General features: G+C 33.7%; 1 protein-coding gene across 6 annotated transcripts in view; it reads left to right on the top strand.

Moving 5' to 3' along the window:
* LOC130641099 (tensin-1-like) overlaps positions 1 to 27213 on the top strand; it is a 51000-nt gene that overhangs the window by 16039 nt on the left and 7748 nt on the right. For 4 of the 6 annotated variants that reach the window (XM_057447757.1, XM_057447760.1, XM_057447758.1 and 1 more), the window contains 7 exons: positions 352 to 429; positions 2727 to 2843; positions 16289 to 16339; positions 16431 to 17366; positions 17574 to 17694; positions 21601 to 21809; positions 22680 to 22926. In XM_057447757.1, coding sequence (XP_057303740.1) covers positions 352 to 429; positions 2727 to 2843; positions 16289 to 16339; positions 16431 to 17366; positions 17574 to 17694; positions 21601 to 21809; positions 22680 to 22926 — 1759 coding nt within the window. Of the gene's footprint in view, positions 1 to 351; positions 430 to 610; positions 2544 to 2726; positions 2844 to 16288; positions 16340 to 16430; positions 17367 to 17573; positions 17695 to 21600; positions 21810 to 22679; positions 22927 to 27213 lie in introns of those variants that run through there. The other 2 variants (XM_057447759.1, XM_057447762.1) reach the window with 2 other exon arrangements.

Below are 27213 nucleotides of genomic sequence, written 5' to 3'. Positions count from 1 at the left end.
AAAGAAAAAAAAGTTCACTCTTTATAATATCAAAACTCGTTTCTTCACGTGAAGTTTTTTCATTCATTTAAACTTTGCTTCAATTTTTAAAATGCTTCTAAAGGAAGGTTTGTGTAGCGAGAATTTTTTAAAAACTTTTTTATATTTCGTGTGTTCTAATTGAAAGTTTTATTGAAATTACAAGTGGAGTTGCTGGAGAAGCCTGTGTAGCTTAGGGCTTTGTTTTTTCTATTTATCTGCTTTCTGCAAATGACTGGCTCTAGAAGATGCTGCGCGTTTTTTGTTTTGTTTTTCCAGCTCGACAATGCTTTGCTTCGTTCGTGGTTAACGTTACAATTTTTTATTTTTAAGATCCACGATTTCCAGATTCATGTTATATCGAATTTGTTTTCGCGCCTGGAGACGAAGAGCAAAGAAAACAAGAGCAAGGTAAAAGTTTTTCTATAACGTCACTATTTTTTTGATGACATTGCATATTTTGTTTCTTCGCTACGCCAATCACTGGACAGCTTTTGTGTTTCCGGATCCCTATTATTCATCCGGACCCCTACTATTCATCCGGATGGAACTTCTCAGACGTAAACATCATTTTACGAGATGGAACCTCGCTTAACCATTGTGTGAAAGAAAGAGCAATTTAGTTTTACACGAATCACGGACAGTCAAAGGACGACCGCCATCTTAGCCATAATACGTACTTCTACGCCACCATATTGTTTGCCTACGTGCGTTGTCGTTTGTATTTGTTCTACGTTTGGTGTATCATGAAGAGTGTGGTTTACGCCTTTTTAATCTGAGCGTTGCTATTGCTTTCGATTTCCGGTTGATTTGTATTGACGTACTCTATAATTAGCAGATTTTTGTTGTTGTTTGTGAGATTAGCGGAGACCGGCTGTTTAGTGATATAGTACTGCTAGCTAGATTTTACATTTTATTACACGTTGTGGTGACTTCAGCTCAAAGGTTTCAATACAAAGTGTTTAAAAAAATATGGAGCTGAACAAAAAGCGGCGCTTGAATAAACAGACCAAGATTTCCGTTGTACGTAATTTTCGTCACAGTAAAAAATTCAGTCTTTTGCCGCGTAAATAGTTGGATTTTTTCACTGCATATACATTATTCACGAATTATTCGACAAGATTTACTGTTATTTGATTGGTTGTTTTTTTTCTTTTTTCTCTATACAATTTCCGTTCCTAACTGCGGGGAAAGTCAATAATTTCAACTTTTACCGCGGGAAAGAAACAGAAAAAACATTAACTAATCACAATTTAGAAGTCTTATACCCTAAACACCTGCACACAGAGCTCTTTTTTAAAACTTAATTGATTATTCCCAGAAATCTACACTGTGATTAGTGATTACAACATTTAAGTTAAAAACATGGATTTAATTGCCTTTTACATTTATGTAGAGTAATGTTTATAAGAACTTAATCACCGTCATAATTTTTCTATTTACGTCCATTCTGAAGTAGATTTTTGAAAACATTAACTTCTGTTCAAGTGTATGCAAAACATTGATAACATTCCAAGTGGTTTTACATAAAACAAAAAATAATAAGATTGATTTCGGATTTCATATTTTCTTAAATGATGTGCTGACTGTAGAAAAAGTTGAAGCAGGAACATCAAGTAGTCTTAATTGACAAGTTTGTTGACTTTTGGGATTTAGTAAAGTTTTTACTCTTGATGAAAATTTTCTTTTCAAGAAGTTTTAATATCAATGTCATTTATGCTGTTGTGAATGGAAAAATAGTGAAATTTATTTATTAAAAAATATCCGTCAAATTTACAGCGAAATAGAAAAAAAAAACTGGTTCCGACTTTCTAATATGGATGAAAACAACAACTTGATACGAAATCTAGTAAAAGAACCCCCGCAAAGGAAGAAATGTGCTATTAACGAAAGCGTAAGGCGTAATAAAGCAGGAATAACGAACATGTCAACACCGATATCAACAAAACTCGACCATCCGTCACATTCAGTTAACATGAAAGATTTTCACGATCGTTATGATTCGAAATTTGATGCTGATTTTAAACTACATAACAGCTATAACAATGAAAATACAGGCGATCATAAGCGTGATTGTTCGGTACATCACGAGCGTAAGTTTGATAGCGTGGATGAAAAATCTTTTATGGACGAAGTCCTTTCACAGGCGAGTGATGCAACAGGAATGTTGTTTATACTTGAGGACAACGTCAACACTGAATTGACAGAAACTCACTCAGTCAATGATAAAAACAAATTCATTGTTGGCTCCGATACCCAGTGTTTTACAGCGAATAAGGATAATAAAGTGGACTCGGTTAATCAAAGGCTAAGCTCTAAGTTTAAGGAAAACTCAATTTCAACACCTTCAAGGGCAAAGAAAACGAAACCTGCTCCGTTGATATTATACGATGAGTCAGACTATGTTGTTGTGCCAGATTTTGAAGAAAGACAACAAGAACTTGTGAAGGAGACATGTTTGGTTGACCCTCTCAGTCCGGAAACACAAAAAAGAGAAGTGATTGGTTGTTTGCGGACAATACGCGGTGAGGTTTGTTTATAAACACACATTGACGACTTTCCGCTTACTGTAAATAAAGTTATAATTTCAAACCTCTCTAGTTCCATAAAATTGACTTTTAAAAACTCACAGGGGGTGTCAAGTTTCAGCAAAGTCGTCAATGTGTTATATCCACTTTGTTTTTATGAGATTAATCTTACGTTTCTAGCTGCATGTATAGACAGTAGGCTACAGGAAGTAACTACACAACATAAACACTCTTTTACAAGCGAACTTGATGATTTGATAAATAAAATGTCTTCGCCTCAACCCGGAAACACAATAGGTAATCTTTTCTCTCGTTTATTATTTTGGTTAAGCATCTATTGAGTGTTTTTCTTCCTGAATCTTTGCTCTTGTCTCTCACCTTATTAACTGACATCCCGACAAATGGTGTAGTTCATTGATACAATTTATTCTTTGTTGATATTTTTACAAATCTTTTATTAATTTGTTTTGAATAAGCAAGGATATGAAAATACGTTTTAAGGTTTAAAATTTTGCCTCTTTTTTTTCAAATTTAAGTTAATATAAATACTAGTATAAAAATAACTCGGCATCTAATATTGAACTTCTGTTCTTTTGGTCGATGTCTTCGTAGTCATGCACCATAACAAAGGGAAGCAAATTTTAGATATCTAAGGAAGGCGGAAAGGTGGGGCATAGGGAGGGAGAGGGGGGGAGAGGGGGGCAGTAAATAAAAGGGATGCTAAAACGAAGGGTATTACATAATCTTTTCTTTTCCTGCTACATCTTGTTATTTTACTTAGTCAACATTAAATAAACGTTTGACTTTTTTTTAAAAAAAACAAATGAGTCTGTTATTTTGATGACTATACCCAGCATAGCCTTCTTAAGTTCTTATTGCTACTATTGTTCTGCTGAGACTCAGTAGTAAAATTCGACAGAAACTTTTTATAATCCTCTGTGTACTCTATTACACCAGTGCATTTTGCATATGTTTTGTATTGCTGCAGTACTTATTACACACACTTCTCCGTCTGTACTATATTACTGTAGTACTTATTACACACACGTCTCCGTCTGTACTATATTACTGTAGTACTTATTACACACACTTCTCCGTCTGTACTATATTACTGCAGTACTTATTACACACACGTCTCCGTCTGTACTATATTACTGCAGTACTTATTACACACACTTCTCCGTCTGTACTATATTACTGCAGTACTTATTACACACACTTCTCCGTCTGTACTATATTACTGCAGTACTTATTACACACACTTCTCCGTCTGTACTATATTACTGTAGTACTTATTACACACACTTCTCCGTCTGTACTATATTACTGCAGTACTTATTACACACACTTCTCCGTCTGTACTATATTACTGCAGTACTTATTACACACACGTCTCCGTCTGTACTATATTACTGTAGTACTTATTACACACACTTCTCCGTCTGTACTATATTACTGTAGTACTTATTACACACACTTCTCCGTCTGTACTATATTACTGTAGTACTTATTACACACACGTCTCCGTCTGTACTATATTGCTGCAGTACTTATTACACACACTTCTCCGTCTGTACTATATTACTGTAGTACTTATTACACACACGTCTCCGTCTGTACTATATTACTGTAGTACTTATTACACACACTTCTCCGTCTGTACTATATTACTGCAGTACTTATTACACACACGTCTCCGTCTGTACTATATTACTGCAGTACTTATTACACACACTTCTCCGTCTGTACTATATTACTGCAGTACTTATTACACACACTTCTCCGTCTGTACTATATTACTGCAGTACTTATTACACACACTTCTCCGTCTGTACTATATTACTGTAGTACTTATTACACACACTTCTCCGTCTGTACTATATTACTGCAGTACTTATTACACACACTTCTCCGTCTGTACTATATTACTGCAGTACTTATTACACACACGTCTCCGTCTGTACTATATTACTGTAGTACTTATTACACACACTTCTCCGTCTGTACTATATTACTGTAGTACTTATTACACACACTTCTCCGTCTGTACTATATTACTGTAGTACTTATTACACACACGTCTCCGTCTGTACTATATTGCTGCAGTACTTATTACACACACTTCTCCGTCTGTACTGTATTGCTGCAGTACTTATTATACACACTTCTCTGTTGTACTATATTTCTGTTGTACTTGTTACACATACATTTCCTTCTGTATTATAATATTGAAGGACTTAATAGACACACGTCCCCGTTTGCACAATATTGCTGTAGTATTTAATGCCCACGCGTCTCCGTACCTAATATAATACTGCAGTACTTATTAAACGCACGTCCCTGTCTAGTTTTAATTAAAATAATATATTTACCGCGAAAAGCAAGAAAAGAAAAAAAGTAAAAATCCTTTTCTTCAAAAATTTTTGCCAGAATTATTGTTACCGAATTAGTAAATTCGCGAAGATATATGTACGCAAATTGACTTTTACAGGAATTGCGCAGACTAGTTTTCGCGATAGTATATAAAATTTGCGAAATTCGCGCAAAGATAAATCATAAGGTAGTATCAGCAATTTCTCGGAAAGAAGATTTCACTTTTCATAAAATTCAGAAAATTTATTTCAAGGATCAAATTTGCCACTTTTATTGAAAAATTTACTAGGATTTTGTAGTTTGTGATATAAATTTGTTTTATATTTAAGCAAGGAATTTATTTGACAAATTGAAATAACAAGGTGTATAGTTACATATTTCTTCTAGGTCTGCGAGCTCAATTTTACTTGTTAAAAATTCGCTAAAACCTTTTAACTGAATTTCTTGAGAATCCACTAGCTGACTTTCGCTTCTTAAAAATCCGCTAGCTGAATTTCGTTTGTTGAGGAATACTAAAAATCCACGGGATTGCCCGTCCTTGTTATAGCGCATTGCGTGCATCTTGCTACTTGCGTTACCATTTTAAGTGACAGACAGACGTATACGGGTATTTTAATATACATTTGTAGTTGACGATGTCATGTAAACATTACAGATTGTACTAATTTTAACACTTTTTTTGTGATCGTTTTTTTATTCCGATGTGATAGATTTTCGGATTATTGAATTATCGTGTTTTAAATTTGAACAAGAACAAGAAGCCCTAGTGCTCTAAGAATTTCCGCTTGCTGTCAAAACATTTGATGACAACCTGCTAATTCGTTGTGTTATCGTGCCAAACATTCGAAGAGGTTTGGTGCATGAAGCTCTGAAGATAAAGCACACAACATTTTATCTTACAATAGACGCAAACAAAACGAAACGTGTCATTATAAACTCACATTTTAAAAGAAATTGCTAACAAAAAGTACAGCCATCATTCATGGTTGAAAGTCTTGCGATTGAAACGTTTATGGTCTTAAACGGCATTTAGTTGACAAAAAATAATTTTGATGTGACCATCATGTTCAACATACTTTTTTTATTAACTGCGCCAATTTTTGTCGAAAATAAAGTAGTTTTAATTTTTGGACAAATTATGGCCTGAAATGACATTTAGGTAACACGAAATCAAAATTTTGATGTCGCCATCATGTTCAGCATACTTTATTTGTTAAACTGTGCCAAATTTTGTTGAAAATGAAGTAGTTTTAATTTTTGGACTAGTTTTGGCCTAAAATGACATTTAGGTGACAAAAATCAAAATTATAATGTCACCATTATGTTCAGCATACTTTTTTTGTTAACTGTGCCAAATTTTGTCGAAAACAAATACCATACGTCATTTAGATGACTTCCCAGTACTTAGGGAGTTTGGGTACGAAGTTTAAATCTGTGACCTTGCAATTGACCATTTGGGACAGGGTTAGTTAGTCAGTTATACCATAGTCATAAGAAAAAAAGACTCTTATGACTATGGTTATACCAATACTATCCTCCCCTCTCAGAAGAACGTGAAATCCCAGGGTCGATTTTTTCTCAAAAAATGCTCCGAAAGAAAAAAACGACGGTTTTAAAGAATTTCCTACACCTTCGGGCGCGGAAATTCAATGAAACATTAAATGAGCAATAAACCAACTGAAATTTTTTTAAAGCACGTTAAATTTGTGTGTTTTGCTATTCGCTTTTTTTTCCTTTCCCGAATATAAATAAATGATGAATGATCATCATATATCGAAAACTCCCAAAATTGTTAAATAAAGAGTACTTGTTTACGAACAGTAAAGACCTTGCACACAGCTGAAGGATAATTTCCATTATAAAACTTTTTTCTTCTTTTTTTGTTTAGTTTTCTCCGCTACTTTAAAATTAGAAGTGGCGGTCGCCTGTAACTTGTGAGCTTTAGTTTTGTGAAGTTTATCAACTTACCCTAAATAAAAAATAGGATCCGTAGTGTCTTTTACAGAGATGTTTATCGTATTTTCTCATTATTTCTAATTCATCGAATCTTGCCACTTCAAATCTGCATCCGAAATTTAATAGAAATATTTCTGTAATGGCTTGCTCCTCCTTCTAATAGTATTTCTAACAATAGTTTGATAATTTCTTGTGTAAACAAATAATTTGTAGCCATATCTCAGAAAAACTGATTTTTGTTTTCGTGTGTTGATAGCACAATGTTTGAAACAAACACACGAAATGTCATGCATGAGTTTTTTTTTGCTTTTTTCAGCCGATTAGATGTAATTGGGCTGGTAGGTCCTTATGAAACAAATAAGGTTATAATGAATCATTTTTCTTATTCAGAATTTTAAATTATGAAAAAAATTAGCCGTACGTGAATATTTTTAAGCGACATCAAAATATCGATGTTTCTCCATGTGATGTCATTTTTTGTCCAACATATCATGTTTAAAAACATCATATGTTCACACTAATTAGTTTACGTCCTACGAAGATTAAATTTCTTTGTTTTCGACTATATTAGCTCTCTGAAAAGCCAAAATCTTTAAGCCTTAGCTAAGATATTCTGCGATGAATTGTTAAAAAAAAACATTAGCTGGATGTGTGTTTTTCTACCTGAAAAAATTTAAAATGTTGCAGTGATTATTGAAAAAAAATTTTCCCAATTTTTATAGAAAACCAACCTTACTGACAGATTTGATCTCTCTCAAAATTCCTAATACACTCTGCTCTGAAATTTACGATAAAAATTTTACTCAGTTTATTTTAAAAGCAATGTGAAAAAATCACCAAAATTTTTTTTCTGGTTTTGTAAATGTTCTTGTGTTTTTGATAATCTTTAAACTGTTTAAAAAGAGAAAAAAATGTAGGTTAAGAATTAGACAAACAAAAACAAACAAACAAACAAACAAAACAATAATATGATAACACGAGCCACGTGATTATGTAATGATTTTTCTGTCTTCTACAATTTGCTTGATCTCTTGTAAGTAACTTCTTAAGCTCAGCTAAATCTCCAAAACATATGATGTTAAGAAACACTAATCTGCACCCCTATAACGTTTTAAGTACCCCTAGTGAGATGTCTTGTCATTGAGACTTAACATATTTCTTCGCATGTAACATTTAAACCATCGATAATAACTTTGTGTGAGTTGGTTCAGTTGTGAAGTTTCTTGTTGCAAGCAGGTAGCTGCTTTCTTTTTCTGTAAGTTCCGGAACTTTATTGTTTCTCAGTAGCGGAATGATACATTGCAAATTTTCCGAACCTAACAGTTTTTTACGACTCGTTTTTTACCATCCTAGCCTTTCTCTGTCATTTTCCTTACTCTGAGCAAAAAATGAGTAGTTTGTATAGTTCGGAAGTGAATTTTGATTATAAATTTTTGTTGCCGTCACTTCCGCAAATTCTATAACCGTTATTGGTGTCATATTAAGTAGTTTAACAACATTTTTCTTCTATTTCAGTCTGACTTGAATCAACCGCATTGTTAAGTATCAGGCTGTGTAAAAGACGACCATCCTCTCTTTGTCGCAAATGAACATATAGTTGTGAGAGTAATTTTGCAGTTTTTATTCGAGTAAGCGAGGTTTTTCTGACTGATCACTTCCGTTCTGAACTAAACAACTATTATTTTGTGTATGTATACATCTTAATATATACGTTATTTAAGCCGCATTGCGAACAGGTTTAAATACGGCAGTAAAATTCCGTAAGGTATGTGCGAATTAAAAAAAGAGCGTAATTAATCAAAGCTTCTTATAAAGTCAAAGAAAAAAAGAGAAAGCATTATTTCTTTTTTTCTTATAATCGCATTTGATAAAATATTGTTATCCGAATTATATCATAGTAAGCGTATAACATTTAAAAATTTCTAGATGACGATATAAAAAAATCGATAAAAAGGTAATTATTATTTCTTTTTCACTACCTGTAATGTTGGTCTGCTGATTTGAACCAAATGGAAAATGTTTTTCTTATATCTTGATGTTTTTGTTTCATTGATGATTTTACGTTACTGTTGTTGCTTGTATAATTTCGACATAATTGCTTTTTTGTCCTTACGTTCAGCAATACTTTAGGCTTGTACTTACTTAGCGTCGTAAAACTTACATGTTACGACAATCGTAACACTTACGTCGGTTTCAAATGTTTACGACAGTGCGAACCATAATACGACGAAGATTTAAAATTTCGCTTCAGATCCAATTAATCCGTCACATGATTTTACTATCTTTCAGGAAAATTTTTTTTTTATTTAAGAATTTAAGGTGGCACACGAGAAACCTAAAATAGCTTCTGAACATAATCACTTAAAAAGTAGGAAAAACCAGAGAATTTTTTGGGCTTCCTACTACTGGCGATTGCATAAAATTACCTATACAGACAAAGATGTTGGAGAAAAAACCCAGTGTTTTTGGCATCACACGAGAAACCTAAAATAGCTTCTGAACATAATCACTTAAAAAGTAGGAAAAACCAGAGAATTTTTTGGGCTTCCTACTACTGGCGATTGCATAAAATTACCTATACAGACAAAGATGTTGGAGAAAAAACCCAGTGTTTTTGGCATAATTATATAAACGTCTATGCAGAACGATAGTGTCAACAAATTATTTGTCACCAATAGCTGTTTATTTTTGTCCATGTCAACTGTCGTAAAATCTCCCAATGTTTGGCAAGTGCCTGTTGGTCGAAAACAGATTTTTTGATCACATTAACAACTATTGCTAAAAATTTTTGACCTTCTTGACAAATAACAATTTAAGCAGGCGTCGGTCGATAAAAATGAAGATTCTGTTTGCATAGGCTTTTCAGTACCCTAAGTTTTAATTTTACTGAGATGTATTTGCAGAATTTTAAAAGTGACTTGGCATGATAAAGTTCTGTTCATTAAAATCTGGTTGTATATCATTGGATGGATTCTTAACTTGCTTTCAAGATGCAAAACTTTCAAATTACTTAGCTATTGTGTTCATACCTAATTACCATGGAAAATATTGTTTGACTAATTAATCATATTTAGCTGCTATGTATAGAACTAGTTACGCATCCAATTTGTTTTCTTAAACTTAAAACGAAGCTTTCGAAGGAATGTTATGAAATAAGTCGTGCGCTTGTTACAAATGTAAGTTGAGAAATATTGATCAAAATAAAGGTTGGTATTTAAGTTCTTTTATATTGAACGTTCATTATTTTACGATTTTACCTCATGACTTGATTATAATATTTTTGCAGGTTAATTTTACCCATTAAACCTTCTGCAGTCTTTCTCGCAAGCTATTGTTTACAGAAAATGCGAGTTGCGTTTCCTTTTTGCCAAGAAATTGCGCATTTTGATTGGCTACAAACTTTCGAAACTACTTTCATATTCTTGTGGACATTATGTCTGTATTTTCTACACATGTATCGTGGAAATTACCGTTGAGACAAATCAGAATTTCGCGTAAAAGCGGAATTTCGCGTAAAATAAGAATTTTGCGTAAAATTTCCTTCCCCAGAGATTTGAAATTGGAGAAGGGAGGGCCTTCTCCAATCTCAAATCTTTACATCAGTAAGAAAGTAAAATGTTGTTAAAGAAACTTCCTGCCAGAAATGTCTCAAGATTATGCAAAGCGATATTAAGATTCACTTTCATCACTGAAATTACTTGTAGTTTTATTTTAAAACCAATTTGAAACGAATTTTTATTTATGTGTTATTCAAACATTGATTTTACTTGAGAACAAGGCCAATCATCTAACCATTTTTTTAACAACAACGAATTTTTCTTCACCATAGCGTTTGTCTGTCATAGCAGGAAATTTAACTCCTAAACAGTCTGTCTGTGAGTTGGATTGCGCTTTTGATTCTAAAAAAAGATTGGTAAGGTTGATAAAAAAACGTGTATATTGCTTCCTGGTCCGTACTTTGTCGCTTGAAGTTCCGTGTATTTCAAATTCACAAAAAGAATAAACATGAGGAATGTTTTTCATTTTCAGATCGGAGTTTAAAGTTAAACTTCGAATCGCAACGCAGCTTTTGAACATTCTTACTTCAAAGAGTTGCAATTGGCTAGATTGACAGTATTATAAGCACTAAACTTTATAAATGCAGAAAATGATCAACACAATATGGTTTTAACTTTCATATCATGAAAAAATGCAAAAAACAATTTTTAAAAGATAACATTTACAAAAGTTACTTCAATTCCTCAACATGTCGGCGCTTATTTAAGAAATTAAAAAGTTTAAAACTACGATGTTATCACTCTTACACCATTCATTTGTAAATTCTCAGCACTTGCGAAAGTACAACTACTTACCATATATATAAGGTGTAGAGAACAAACAAATTTAATAGCTAATTACTCACACATAATTAAAGTACAATGAGATTTCAATTATATGCCGCCTCTTTGTTGATCCCTTCTGATTGTAAACTAAGTTTTCAAAATTTAATACTATATACTGGATGAAGTATTTAGATCATTTGAACGCATTCGTTTGAAGTTTTGATTTTCCAATATGTCACCTATATTTCTTTCTTATCGTGCGACACGCCTATACCTGCTTTAAATTAGTTTAATTAAGCTTTATCTAAACAAGTAATAAGAAAGGTCAAAGTAACCAATTTACATGGCATGCGATTTTATAACCAGCTTGCTTCTGTATATGAAGCACAAAAGTATTCTCGATTCTATGAAAAAAAATCTGTCGACTTTACTCTTCCATAAGCTAGTCGCATTTAATGTCCTGGTAAAAAAATGGAACTTGCAAATTTTCTCGTGGTAAGAATTGGCGCCATTTGTTAAGTAGAATTTCAACTCGATGAGGTTCATTGTGTGTAATGGTAAATTTCATTGGTGTAATGTGGAGCTATATAACGGCATATGAAAACAACGTTTTTTCACTTTTTTATTTGTAGAATAACATTTTTTTTGCAACAAAACTGTTAAATTTGATATTAGTTCTGATTTAAAAAATGGTGGACATAGCTGCGACATCTAGTCACTCCAGTAGCAAAGAACTTCTAATTAGGCTCATCAATTTGCCTTAATTTGCTACTTTTTCCAAGCTTCTGTTTCGTCGTAATTGAGGGGGATGGTTTCTCCGTGGATTTTTTTATCGATGGGCAAATTGCTGAAATTCATGAATAGTCTTTTTAAGCATTGCTGATTTTTTTCCAAAAATAACTTGGAGAAAAATGCCGCAAATAGAAGTAGGCTGTGTATTTCCCATAACTCAATTCTCTACTTTTTTTGCGTTGAATACAGAAGAGCACATCCAGTTCATGCGGAAACCAGGTTTATTTTGACAGAATTTGAAGTCGTACACGTCTGTGACTTAAAAATACAACTACGGTAATTTGAAGAAAGAAGAAGTTTTGTTTGTTTGTTTGTTTGTTTGTTTGTTTGTTTCTAAATGCCACAATAGCTTGCGGCTTTAACTTTATTCGCGACAGTGGTGATGGAATCAAAGGGATAACGTAGACCTACCTAGTAAATTTTGGCTGATAAATATAGAACGGTTAACCATATGTTCCTTGTTACAGGATTTTTTAGAGTAACAACCTTTAAAGAACTTCCTGAAGTCGCGCGAAAAACTTAGCTGAAACTTTTGTTACGAATATTCGACGTGACTTCGTCGAGACTGGCTTATTATTAGTTGTTTTTGTTTTGTCAGAAGCTTCTAAGTCGTGACTTTAATATCTTTCTCTCGCGCACGTTTTTATTGATTCAAGCTAGAAGAGTAAATAAAATATAGAAAACTGTGAATATACAACCATCTCTGTTTACTTTATGTTTGACTTAAAATATTGATTTTGGTCTAGGCGCAGAAAATGATAGTTTTTATTCGAGTCCTCTGTGAAGTTTAGGTTTTTTCATCGCGCGCCTGAATGTCACCTTTTGCGGTAAAGGTGTTACATAAAGCTGAATTGCAAGTCACGTGAGAAGAAACGACTATTTCTTTGGCGGTTTGTCAAAGAGGTATCATTCAAAACCACATCGCTTGTACAGAGAGGAATCATTTTTGTTTTCAGAATTTTATGGTCTTAGAGTAGAATTTAAACTTAATATCGGAAAAAACTTAATTTCTGATTTATAATGGTTTTTACTGCGAACGCAGAAATCTCCAAATGCGTCATGTTTATATCGTGGATGCACATACCACGTGGAGTAAAAAAGAAGAAAGGTATCGTTTAACTTTACTGCAGTTTTCACTAGCCGTAGAATTTCTCTCTGATTTAACTTAACTAGTGCAATTTTAAAACTTCCAGTAAAGTATACTGAAGTATACTGAAGTAAAAATGAGTTACGTGACAAATTGCTTATATATTTTATAAATCGATTTTATTGAGTTTAAACATTTTTGGAATTGTTTTTAAGTGACCGCTTAATTGTACATTACTTCGACGTGTTAGCTTTGAAGTTGTAAATAGTTAACTGCGCCGGCGTGCGTCTTTTGATATTTATTCTTAGCCATTTATACTTTCTGGGAAGTGTTTGCGGAAGAATCTTTCGCGGTTCTACAAAATTACATTTTTTACGGGGAAAAAGCCTGTACGAAATCTCTCATCTATTTTCGACTACTCTTAAACATTTTCGCGTTTACAATCGAATTTTTTGCCGGTATAAACTTTTGCGATTTTCCCATAACTGCGAAATTCGCAAAAGTTTTTTTTCTTAAACTTTTTCTTCACTGAATATAAACCTACCAAATCCGTGTGGGTCCGAATAATCTTGCAAATTTATTACATATCATCTTCACCATTCTGTAGTATAAAAAGAACGTTATCAGATGTTAACAAATTACTAAGCGTTACTACAAGTCGCTAACACACAGCGTGAGGTTAATTCTAAGACTCGTTGTGTGTCTGTAGATGTCATACCAGACAAATTGTAACGATGGTATTAATGTTCTTGTATTTTTAGCTTACGTTTTAATCCTGGATTATCTGCTTCGCAAAAGTAGTGTCGTCGCGGCAAATGTTTTTATACACAATTGTCGACCACACTATTATTGTTTATGCCGTTATTTGTCGCAAATGCCAACTTTGGTGTCGAAAGGAACTATTATTTATGTTTACGCAATAATGACGTCATCACGTTTCTTCGTTTAAGTTTCGTTGTCGTATTTTTTTTATCATCACTTTATTGTTAGTGTTAAAAATGCGACATTTTTGCGGAATTTATTTTCGCTATTGACCAAGTTAAATGGATTTTGCGGAATTTATTCCCGCGGATGATTAAAAATTAAATTTTGCTGAAAATGGAAAAAGTTAATTATTTTCTTCCTGCTAAAACTTCTGGGAATAAATATGTTATGTCCCCCTCCCAGCTTTAAAAAAAAGTACTTATGCTACTCTCCACACGAAAAACGTTGTTTTCCCATTCATTAAGATGAGAATGTAATTTGTTTGTTTTTTCCTTCGGCTATCTTCTATATCGCTCGAAAAATCAACTCAACAATTATTCTGACACACGTTGATAACTGTTATCGCACCGTTCTGTCGTAGGTGTTCTGATTTTTCAAGAACAAGATTTTCAAAACAGCAAAATATAAAATAAAGTATAATCAAGACTGTAATTTTTTTCTTTTTGACGTAAAAACACAGGTGTTCCATACACCAGGTTTATAAGCTTCAACTTCACTGGATGTGTTTTTATAGCTCATTTGATAACATGTGTCGTTTAATATTTACAAACTGGCTAATCAAACTTTCAAACAATCAATCAACGTATCATTAGGTGTAATTAAGTCAAATTAATTACAGTCTAATGAGAGTAATTAAAATCTGACAGCTAATTAGAAGTACGTTAGACAAAGTGCGAGGGTTGGGTGTTTTCTTCAAGAAGATTTGTGTTCGCGAAAATGGCGAGTTCTGAAGATGAGACGTTTTTCACTGTTGAGTTGAGTTTCCGTTTGCCAGGACATTTGACAGCTCAGCAATGTTTGACTTTGTCAAAAGGTAAAAGAGACGGCATTTCTCTCTTTTTTTGTGATGATTTGATGGGTTGGGCTATTCAAAATTTTTACGATATCTATATGAAAGATAAAGTATATTGTCTATTATAACTTCGGCTTTCTAGTGAGTAGAATTTTCCTTTCGAAAGTGATAAGCATAATAGACACCATAATAGAATTGCTATTATCTGTGATTTAAGTAAAAAAATTCAATTTTTTTAAAACTCTTTGTATTTCGTCCGTTGTTCTTGGCAGTAGTGGAAACGTTAACACGCGATAAAAAACACTCTAATATTCCTTAATCTCACATCCTTCGTTTAACGGTATTTCCTAGGATTAGCTAGTATTATTTCTCTAACGTATTCCCGAATTCTGTGTATGTGTGAAGTCGAGGTGGTGGCCTGAACCCATCTTAGTTATTGAAAACACGAAGGTAAGGCTTAAAGACACCGTCATTTTTGAATAATCACTGAAAAATCAAAGTGTGTTTTAGCCTTTACTTTTTGTGTAACTGGTTTAAAGGGAGTCCCTTTAGATTTTACAATGATTTCGTGAATTTTCCCTTTTCTTTTACTGTTGCGTGCATGAACCCCAACCAAGAAACAAACAAATAAACAAACAAGTAAACAAATTAACAAAAAATATGTAAATAAATAAATTTATTGATGTATTTATTTATTTGTTTATTTATTTATTTATTACAAATTATTAAGCATCTCTAGTACTAAAATGACGGATTCACTACGTCGTTGTGATGACGATTTTCCTAGAACGTCTAAGGGAATGATCGATTTTTTTCGTAAGTGTGATCTTGCATTCAATTTTACACTCCTACCGTAAATGCTCAATTAGGCGCCCCGGGCGCTTATTTCAAAATTTGACTTTTAGGAGGGCGCTTATTCGAGATGGGCGGTAAATTGAGAGGGACGCTTTCAAAAAAAATCTCATTTTTGTGTTATGGAAATACTTGAACGTAGGGTAGCGAACTACTTAAACGAAAAGATAGATATAATCATTTTGACATGAAATTTCATCCTGTAGATGATTTTTAAAAAAAAGGCTGTTTTTGAGTTAAAGGTCGTTTCTAATTTCCAAAATATTCAGAAAGGTGCCCCGTTTGGCTCTAGTATTACATTCAAATAAAGCCCAGGGCGCTTATCCGAGAGGAGCACTTGTAAAAAAAATTACAAAAAAAGGGTGGGCTGTTAATCGAGAGGGGCGTTTAGTCGAGAGTGGGCGCTTATTCGAGAGTGGGCGCTTAGTCGAGTATTTACGGTATGTTTATTTTAGACGCTGCTCGAAATTATGAAAAGTATGGCGATGTTTAAATGTTATATCAGAAGTTCCCTTTTGATTTCTGAAATATATATCTTCTTTACTTAAAAAATAAAATGATCAATTTCTTTTTTTTTGTGTAGGAATCTTCGATATAGAAAGACAAATGACTGGGATGGTCGAGACAACTAAACGTAGGTTTTGTTAATTTGCTATGACTGATCCAGTTTTAATAGAAATAATTAAATATATGTGAGGAGCCAGTTACACTACGCTTTTCCATAGATCGTACAAATCCGAAACATGTAGCTGGTCCAGTAGATGGAAACCCTTATGCTCAGATTGATCCCATCCTTAAAGAGAAACTTCGAGCCAGACCCTCTATGCCAGAAAACGACAGTTATAATTTAACAACTGGCATAGAAGATTTGGATAATTTGTTAGGAGAGATAAATTACCTAACAAGTAAGGCGGACGTAAACGGAAACACCTATGCCAGCAAGAAAATTGCCACAGTTGACGTCACAGATCATGGCGCAAGAAAGTCAAAGTCAAGCGTAACCAAACACGCTCCTCCGCCAGTGGAAGGGAAAATAACTATGCAGCAATGTGGGATTCTGCACCAAGCTCCAAGTTTACAACTTCATCCAGTTATGGAGGGTAAAATTGCTGTCGAACAGCGTAGAGTCTTGCACCAAGCTCCTGGTGTACAACACAAGTCAGTGTCTGATGACGTTTTTTCGAACAGTCCAAGTGCAAGAACCGTTGACGATCTGTTGTATGAGTTAGATCATTCTCCTTTGAACAGTAGCTACGGCATGCGCAAGCCTTTGAAGAGAAACGCCTCTTCTTACGATAACGACTCTTTGTGTAGTGGCAGTGAAAGTGACCAACATATTCTTCGAAGTGACACAAGTAGAAACGATTCCGTTGATGGCATAATGGAAATACATCCCGGTATGGTAGCCCAGCATGTTCGGAACCTTAATAAAGTTTTATTCACAGAAGAGAATGAGTACCAACGAAAGTACGGAGTGCCATTGGCTGGTTTTAATTCACCGGATGTTGTTCAACAGAAAGTGACCAAGTTTAACAGTCGCTCGGTTGCCCCTGGTTACTGCAGCTCTCCTCCTTCGCAGATTTATCACAGTCAAGGTGGCATGACCAAGATTAATTATGAACATCAACCTGATCACGTGGATGCTGGTACTAGGCAACCAGGTAGCGGGAACATTTTGTTGTTGTACTACTTAAAATGTTCGGCCAGTTTGCTATATAAGACTCCACTTAGTTTGGACCTTTCAAGTAATTATAAGAATAATACCATTATTTTTTTTGTGGCGCATGCGTACTGCGTGTTAAATCCTTTTTGTGATAGACATATTGAATGCGAATCCACCATTGTAGAGGATATAAAAATTTATTTAGTGTTGTTTGACCACTCCAAACAAAATGGTCATGTTTTGCATGATAGTGACTTTCATGATATGCCAAGCGATGATATGTCTCTACCATCCCATCACGAGGATCAAGATTATTCATCAAAAACGTAAGTTTGAATTTGACTTATCGAGTCCAATTTATAAGAAGTTTTTAAACTTACCTGTTCTGTAGTTAAAATGAGGATAGCGAAAAACGAAATTAAAGTTAGATTTTTATGACTCCGGTGTGATAATTATGCGGGACTTTTGCGACCGCATGTCTCACGCTTAGAAGAAAACTGTCTGAGTATGTCTGATAAGCCAGCTGTATGTTTAGCAACATATCATAGAAGATATTTTCTGTTGAAGTCACAGGGGGAATTTTTTGTTAAACCAGATGAAAGCCGTGGTGCCATATTTTTGTGCGCATGCGCGTAAACATGTTGCTATGAAACCATAAAACGCAACAACAATGGAACGTTTTTTCAACGTATGGTAGAAATTATTTTCAATTTCTATTTCTAAGAAAAGGCCAAACAACTTTCAACATGCATCTATACACATATATTTTTTGTATGATAAATTTTTCATTCTTGCTACATCACTCGACTTAACAACGAAAATATCAGGCGAGGTTAGTTTTCCCTGTTCTTATTATTATGCAAGACAAGGGTTATAAACTTTTAAGAGTATCTGGTTTATGAAAACGGGGTCGATGAGTACTTACAAGAATTAAAAATATATAAGAACGTACTCAGCCTATAAATTCTTGCTAGATTTCGAAGATACTAGAAAGCAATTATTTCTTTTCTTTTTTTACACGTATACTATACGTGAATATTTTCCGAAAAATAACTCACCAGTGTGGTCATGCACTTCCCTATTTTTTGGTTGAAATATCTAATCTGCAATTTTTTTGGAAAAACACAAGCAAAAACATTTGAGGTTGAAAAGTAGCTATAAAAAATAAGCACACTTGAAATTTAGACGTTCTTATAAAAGAAATGTGTGTTATTTAGTTAGATAGTTCAGAGGCTTGGGTTGTTGCGTAGATTTTCTATGCAATGGAATGATTTCAAGTATTTCGATGTTTCTATTATATAAAAATTATGTGCAGTCATATCTGTTTTGCAATGTGTAAGTTGGCCTTTAAACTAGAAAGTCCCAATACTTTTTGTAAGGAACTGTTTAATACAAAAGTCTTTTTTGTAAAAAAAAGTCTAACAAAAAATCATTGTATTTTTTTCTACTGTTAGCGTGATGTTTTATTATTTTTTTCATACGGATTATAAAATAAAATAACAAATAATAAAAATACCCGACTTTCCGCTTAAGACTGCGCAAAGAAGGTTTTTAGGCATGTAGCCAAATTACGTGCTTGTGAAGAGAATGAAAGCCGCACATCGGAAATTTGTTAATCATATATAAAATGAAAGAATCATGGAAACTTGTGATAGTGGAAAGTAGGTCGGGAAATTGTAACGTACAAAATGGATGGATGGAATGTGGAATATTTCTTTTAAGCTCTGTTGCAACACGGGAAATGTAGAGGGCTAGGTACGAAGAGGATCGTCATAGTCCTATTTTGAGACGGTGAAACAGTGTGTGCGGTGTCTCCTATGTTTACAGAATTTTTGAAATTGAATTTTTATTTGTCTATTAAATCAGTCATGGGTTTCCAGTTTATCTGTTACGTTACTTTGAACCATGGGTTTCAAACTTAATTTTTTTTAACCAATCGTACCGTTACGAAATGTCATAGCTACAAATTAATCATTTCATGTATGGAATTCTTAAACATTTTTTCTCAAAATAAACTTTTGTTTTGGTTTTAAAACAATTATCCTAGTTAAGCATTTAAGCTTGCATATACATTCCGTTATGGTGTGGAGGTTTCTAAAATAAATTTCCTGTTTTTTTGTTTATATCTGCTATTTTAGTTGACTCCAACAGAAAATGCCATGGTAACTTCTCAATAGCGTTAACTTCTTTTTTTTTTTTTTGAAATGAAGAGAAATTTTGCACTGTTTGTTTTTGTACTAGCCTGGTTTAAATCTGGTAAAGTTCGTAGTTTGACACCCGGGAACGAAAATATTTTTTCTTTTTGATGTCATATCTGAAGGCTGGGATGTGTTTTGTTAGTTGCGTACCTAGTGATAAATGTGTATCCAAGTAGCAACCATATATACGTTCACAGTTCAAACTGACTAGGTGTAACTGATAGTCAAACAACAAAGATTTACTTTAGAGAAGACGGACAGATTTGTGTCGAATTTTCAACAAGAAGTGGAAAATGGATTACGAGGATTTGGATTAATCGTTGTGATTTCAAATACTACGTGCAGTATTATTGGTGTGCATATAATTTACTTCTAAAAAACGGGTGCTGTATGATCATTGCGCAACTTCATCGAAACTTTTTTTTCTTTAAGAATATGACGCTTATTATTGTCATATATTTGGAGGGAAAGGTTTTACGTTTCTTTGTCTAAGAACATTGGCTGAAACTCATCCATAATTACGATACATCTCAATTTTGTCTTATTTTAATAATTTTTTAAAGCCATTGTCAAAAATGTTTTGCAAAAAATGACTTTCACCTGGAAGGTAGAAATCGCGCAGGGTGTAAATGCAGGGATGGGTTTTTAGTTTCGTATGTCCCAGTGACAAGGACACTGGTTTGGTGTAACGGAGACACATATTTTGTTTTTAAATACAGGAAATATATGTCTGGGAAGTGAAAACAAAAATATCCGATTTGAAGTTGTCTTATAAAGCTGTTCACCATTTAGTCGTCGTTATACAGTAAAAGGATTTGCATTTAGGGTTACGCGATTAAAGAGTTATTTTTTTTTACTTTTGAAGCTGAAGACATAACTTTGCTATAAAATAATACACAATAATAGTTCAATAGTCTGTGATGAAGACAAAATCCGTGTATTTGATTGGTGGAAAAAAATTGTACTATTCTCACCCGTGGTTGCTTTTATTCGTGCCATGTTGTATGAAGAGACGACAAAAGTGAGATTATGTTATTTCGTTTGACCATTCAACTTAATGAATACAATGCGTTCTTATGAATGAAAATATGATATTTTTTGTTCATAATTTTCGTTCGTCAAATAAGTTCACATTATAACCAATCAAATTTAGTTGCTATGTAAAAAGTGCACCATTAAAAATCCACTGTCATAAAGAAAATGAACTGTTCAGAATTTGTACTGTATGGAGATTCCAAAAATTTCAGAGAAATTTGCCTTGAAACGCTCTTTCAGACGAGAAGTCTAACCATCAAATGAAATTTTGTTGGTACGGAAACAAGTTTTTCTTCATATAAGAATTGCAAGCCGCTAAAAAATTTTAGACGAAATGAAATAAAAACCTGCGAGCTACGTGATAAAATAACCCGCACAAACTTAATACCCATAAAACGGAAAGTTTTCTTCATTTTTTTAGCACGCATCAAAGTGCTAAAAGTGTTTAAACGCATTTCTGTTTCCAGTGAATATTTTGTTGCTTGGACGCACGACTGCGCAGCGCTAAATACGTCGTACTGAGCGATTGATCACTTCCGCCTTAATGCTAATTCTCTCTGTAGCAGTTATAGTAATCTAGGAGTATAGGGAGAGAGAGCAGTATTTAATAATAATAGAATAAGAGAAGTTGAGTAACTTTTTTATTGACGTCAAAGACGTTAAAACTCAATTTTATTTTTAAACAGGAAATAAAATTGCACCTAATTGTAAAAAAATAAAAAAAATTATCCTCATTTCTTGTGTTGAATTATAATGAACAATTACAACCGGAAAATCCTGCAATGAATCATGGGTAGATCACTCTCTGTTTGGCGACTGTTACATCTCATTTGTTGTTTAATTGATCATTTAGAATATTTGTGGTTCAAGGCGGAAACTTATAAACGATTATTTAGGAGAGATATAGTATAGAAGTATAGTGTCGTTTGTTGTAGAGAAAGTCGTGTCGTGTGTTCAAGGGAAGGAGAAAGACTTCATCATGTTGTGTTTACTTTCTAGAGGGACACTTTTATCGCGATCAGATTCTGCATATGGAGAATCGATGAGAAGTTCTTCGCCGTCGCCCGTTATGACGCCCGTCAGTCGTTCGTACGACGGCCATCTTGACGGGCCGTTCACACACGTTAGTACGTACCCGAGTCATGAAGAACGAGTAGGTAATTCGTACAGCCCAAGATCGGATACTAACAACAATGGAAAGTCGTCGGGTAAGGCTACATTTACATTTATTATATATTTCGTGATGGTTTCCTTAGCAACAATATTGACTATATACTGAGTTAAAAATATTATAATGGCTAACATTGTTTTAAACAAAATTTAAGAAGATCTGAAAAGAGTCTATTAAATTATATGCCTTTCGTGTCCACGTGTTCACGTGTTCGTTTTTTCTAGCGGTATTATTTATTTATACGTTGCGTGTGTGCGAAAAACAGGGAGAAATAACAAACACATAAAAGTTAAACAGAACATAATTCTATCAGTAAATTGCACGCAAAAGAATTTATATTACAGACGTTCTCGCCAGGCTATTCTTTTTTTCGACATTTTATTATCATTTGTTTATAAAAAAGTCTATTTTCCAGTTAACTTATTGTGAATTACAACTTCTATTGTTGTGAAAACACCATATTGTTAATTTCTTCTGTCTCCGCGTTGCTCTAAGCAGATTTTGATACTTCATTTTTATTCTGTGAATGACTTTTCTAAAATAAGACAGATGTAAGTAAGTGAGTAAAAGTTTAGTAGCTTATTTTTTCGCTCATTTAAACCTGCTAAATTTCTTTAACCCAAGGTACGTTATTTACTAAAAACATAGCAGTGAGGCGCCAATGCGAGACAAGTAATTTAGCAGACCCAACACAGACTGCACTATCCTTTCCCTCTCTTTTTTCAATATTGACAGATTGCAGCATAGAGCATTATGTATGATTTTTCTCAAATTCAGCTTTTGTCAATGTTCAGTTTGCGATATTTTACGATATTTGAGTGCCAGTAAAGAAAACAACTTTGCTTACATTTCGACTGTCTCGTTTTCAACTGGCATGTCAAATTGTATTCTTCGTTGGGTGTTTTAGGCATCGGTAGCCGTACATCTAGTATGACCAGCTTAGAATATGAAGAAGATGGCGCCGGTTACGTGAAAGTCGACGATATCAAGCGTCAACCACTTGTGCACAAAACAGTCACTCAAAGTGAGCCTGAGGTGCCGGTGAAGTATACGCCTGTTAAAGGTAAAAGTGAATCAACTCAAGACACCATTCCCATTCAGTTAAAAGCAGTTCCTGCAGTGGAAACCATCCCATATCAACGCTCAACAAAGCGGTGAGTGCTTCATATATTTTCTCTCTCCGCTTCGCCTTACTTTAAGCATGGTCTTGATTTTGTCTCGATTACTTATTTTTTCTTTACTAATCGCGTGTTTGACTTGCTTCGCTTTTTCATTGCAATAAAAACAAGTTTTTTTTAATTTAATAATAAGATGGCGTCTTATTGTTTCGTCCAATCAGCTTCTTCCATGTCTTTTTCTTTTTGTGTTAACATCTTTGTGCCCAGTCTTTGTTTTGAAAGAATTAAAAAAAGCATAAGAACTAAGTTGGTCAGGAGATTATTATCTGATTCGTTCACTATTTTCTATTGTTTATCATTTTAAATGAAGAAGAAAAGGTCATTTTTGAATGTTTGTTGAAAATTATTATCCAAGTGATATCTTTCACACCAAGTTTTGTGATATCCTATCTTATTCTCTGTTATTCACCTCCTCCGAGAATCGCACGACCAGTTTTTTTACATGGAATTATTAGCGATGCAATCTGAACAAGACATTAAATTCATACGAACTGAAGTCTGACAAGTTTTTACGCGCAGTTGTTATGTACGGGTAGCTTCTTTGTTTTTTTGGATTCTGTACATAAATAAATTGTTGAACAATCGATGTACATCACAGTTATGTTTTTCATAAAAACACATGTCACACAACTAAGCGACACAAGAAACAGCAAATGTTTTGCAAGGATTGCGGTATTTCTTGAATGCAATCCTTTGCTGGTGTCCTTGCATGCTGTTGCAGCAACTTTGTTTCTAGATCTCCCTATTTATTTTAGCTAGCTATATACTAGCTTTCAACCTTTCGTGTTGCTTGTATTTAAAGTTATGCCTGTGGCGCAGTTGTTACGCACGGGAATTGTTTGAACTTTGACGTATGTTGTAGTTAAACATGTTAACTTGTCATCCATGTCTGTTTGTACCGTCACGTGACCTGCTGTTTATTTGTTTGTTTGCGTTTGCACGTGAAAATGAAACATACACAATGTTTCTGGGAATTTGTTTTCTTCTATGCAATGTTGGCAACTTGTCAAACATGTAATTTGCAACCAAACATTAAACTTCATTAAAAAATCTCCTCCACAGAGGACTTATTTCGACGAATTGCTAGCACACACGTAACTTTCCATACGTGCAGCGTTAAAGTAACTTAAGAGGGATTTTCACAAAGCGAACTAGACGGCGAATTCGCTGGCGAGATGTATCTGAGCATGCGCAGTTTTGCTTATTTTGATTTTGATTTTACTTCAAAAGGCTCGCTTCGCGAAAAAGTAATAACGGTCCTCACTTTCAGCGGCGAAGTATTTCGCTGTAAACTTTCATCCAATCAGAACACAATCTTCAGTGTTTAGAAAATTTCATTACTGGAAAGAAGTGTGCTTACATCCAGTATTTTAAATTCGCCGCCAAATTCGCCATTCACAATTCGCTTCGTGAAAATCTCCTTTTACATCTTTGAAAATCTCCACCGTCTCAACCGTTTCTTGTGTAAATCACTTCTTATCGGTCATTTTTATGGCGCATGATGGCGTTGGTAAAAAACATGTGTGGTGGAGTTCTGCATTACTGTCTTTATCCGTTAAAGTCGCTATGCATAAGTTTTTTCTTTTGATTTTGAATTCGATAGATTAGATAGCATATAATCAAGAAATGATAAGAAATGATGCTTGATAACATTGTCAACAAAAGGTTATTGTTTCTTGCACGGCAGGGTTTAATTCCATCGCTGATCTAAGTTTGTGCGTTGATGTAGAGTTGAAAAGTTATATGTTGCAAACGTTGCGAGACCTGTTCTGGTTATATCAGCTTTGTCTTGTGTCTATTGATTAAAGGAATATTTCAAAGGTTTGAAAATACTTTAGTTTACTTATTTATTTTTCGTGGCGCCTTCCTCTTTTTTCTCATTCTGATGACTTATTGGTCGAAACACTTGTTTAGAATTCTCTTCTGTTTTTCCAAGTGTTTTCTTACATTTTTTGCCTTTAACGAGCGTGTTTTTGGATTAGATATTTATAATTATATAAAATTATAATTTATAATTATAAGCTGAGAGATGTCTCAAGCTTCATCCATTCTTACTTAACACACATAATTCTTTTTTTAAAAAACGCACCTACAAAAGAAATATAACATTAAATAATTAAACATAATTAAAATGTAATGTGTTGTGTTGAAAAATTAATTTCTCAGTTCTTTTGATGGTGTTGCAACTAACTAGTTGATTGTCAAGTGAATTCTACCTATGAGAATGTGATTTGTTTATATGTTTCATGTCATTTTGTTAAAGTCGAGTATAACTTTATCTCGCTGAAAAATTAGTAAGTTTTCTTATAATTTATGCTTCTAAATTTCGCGGGACAACTCTGTCTCACCTTCAGACGCTATAATACTTATTAGATATAGATAGTAATATTTTAGGTATATTTAGCTACCAACACGTTTTTTTTATATTTTCTGTAAGAATCATACTTTTTGGATTCGATTAGTCCAAAATAATTTTGGAAGCTTAAAGAGCCTAATATTTCTGTTGGTATATAATTAATTTTCTCCGTATGTCGCGAGTTCTCAGTTGAAACTAACTAGCTATATAATCTTATATATACCTAGATTTGTGTTTCTTATTAAAAAAATGAGTTGATGACATCATGGTATAAGCATTTAAATTTTATGTGTAGCGTTTGGGGTTCGTTTGGGATTATTGACAGGTCTGTGGAGCATAGAGGATTGGGGTCTAGCTATGAAAGAAAATGTTAAAAACGTTAAACTATTTTCACTTCCAAATGCTGCAAAATAAAATTATGGAGTTATTTTATTATGAATTTTATTTTTTACATCCATGATGAAATACTGGTCACATACCGTTGTTGGAACTGATAATTACGTGTTGTCGCTGCGAAATCGTTGAGTTTATTCTGTTCAGTCGGTGAAGTCATCTTGTGATTTTTAATTTCTGATATTATAAAAACCATTTACGCCACATGTCACATTTCAGCTTTTTCATCGTTTATCAATGCACTAAAAATGCTTTAGATAAAATGTTCCTCTGGAAAAAAAATTGTTTTATTTCGGGTTTTTAATGTTCATCTTTAATATTTTCTTTTTTAAATTAATCTCTCTCTTAAGATACCAAAGGATGTTGTACGTTGATATTTTAAGAAATTCTTTCTTAAACACATTTATTCATCACTTACTGTCATGTTCATACTCACCCAAGTAAATGTGTGCAGTTAGTCAGCTAGAATTTCTTCTTTACATGAACAATGATCTTGATGTTACTGCTACTAGCGATGACAACTTTATTTTTCACTCTTTTAAAGGATATAAGATCTGTTAAATTTCCTTTCCACATTTTCAGAATAAGCAATTCTTTCAAAGCTTCCTTTTTATTACGAGTTGTTGGTGAAACTAAGAACAACAACATCTTTGTGTTTTTAAAAGTTGCTTTGTGTTTGTTGTCGGTAAAAATGTCCGACAAAACGCTGTTAACCACACGACTTTTGGTAGCTTAACAAAAGTAGACAGGATAATGTTTAGGATGTATGAATCAGAGCTAATGTTTTTGTGTTATATATATCTTGTCATCCCTCCATCACTCCGCCTCACAAAGACCCTTTTTTCTCTTAGCTAACTCATTCTCATATAAATATATGGACCTACTCACTTGTTCAACTTTGACTCATTTGTCCAAGTTAGAAAATAAGCTGGCCTTGTTTATGTTGACGACTCATCGTCTTCTGATCTCTACGGTTAAGCAATCTTTTAATCTCTCTCACGTGGAGAACAACGGTGGAGTGCGTTTAATTATGACACGATTAATTATGAAAAGTAGATAAGAAATTAGCTGGGTGTTTTTCGGATATTAAAAGGTACTGGATAGCCTGTAGGATATATCGGTGGCGCGTATAAAAGTATTCTTTTACAATCTTTGCTTTCCTTTTTAAGAATTAGTTTGTTAGCTTCTAAATAACTGTAGTTTTGGGCGATGACTTTACTCGATCAGTTATGGGAGATTTTATCGACCAGGTAAGAATGTTGATGTGTTGTTTATTTGTGATCAACTTAATATCTGATGAAGATCTTTCGTGATAGAGAAAAAAAGCATGACATATTTGTTTTTGATGTTGTTGTGTTCGAATGTCGGTTGTTTGGGAATCTTTGTGCCATGTTTCTACGTGCGTTGTGTTTGTTTGTTTGTCTGTTTATTAGGTTGTTTGATTGTTCGTTTGTTAGGAATATATTTCGCTTAAGCTATATCCACACTCACGTAAAAAAATGATACAGACGTGT

The sequence above is a fragment of the Hydractinia symbiolongicarpus genome, chromosome 4, assembly GCF_029227915.1.
Source record: "Hydractinia symbiolongicarpus strain clone_291-10 chromosome 4, HSymV2.1, whole genome shotgun sequence".
In the NCBI taxonomy this organism is placed as follows: Eukaryota; Metazoa; Cnidaria; class Hydrozoa; order Anthoathecata; family Hydractiniidae; genus Hydractinia; species Hydractinia symbiolongicarpus.
This window is presented reverse-complemented; position numbering and strand designations above follow the sequence as displayed.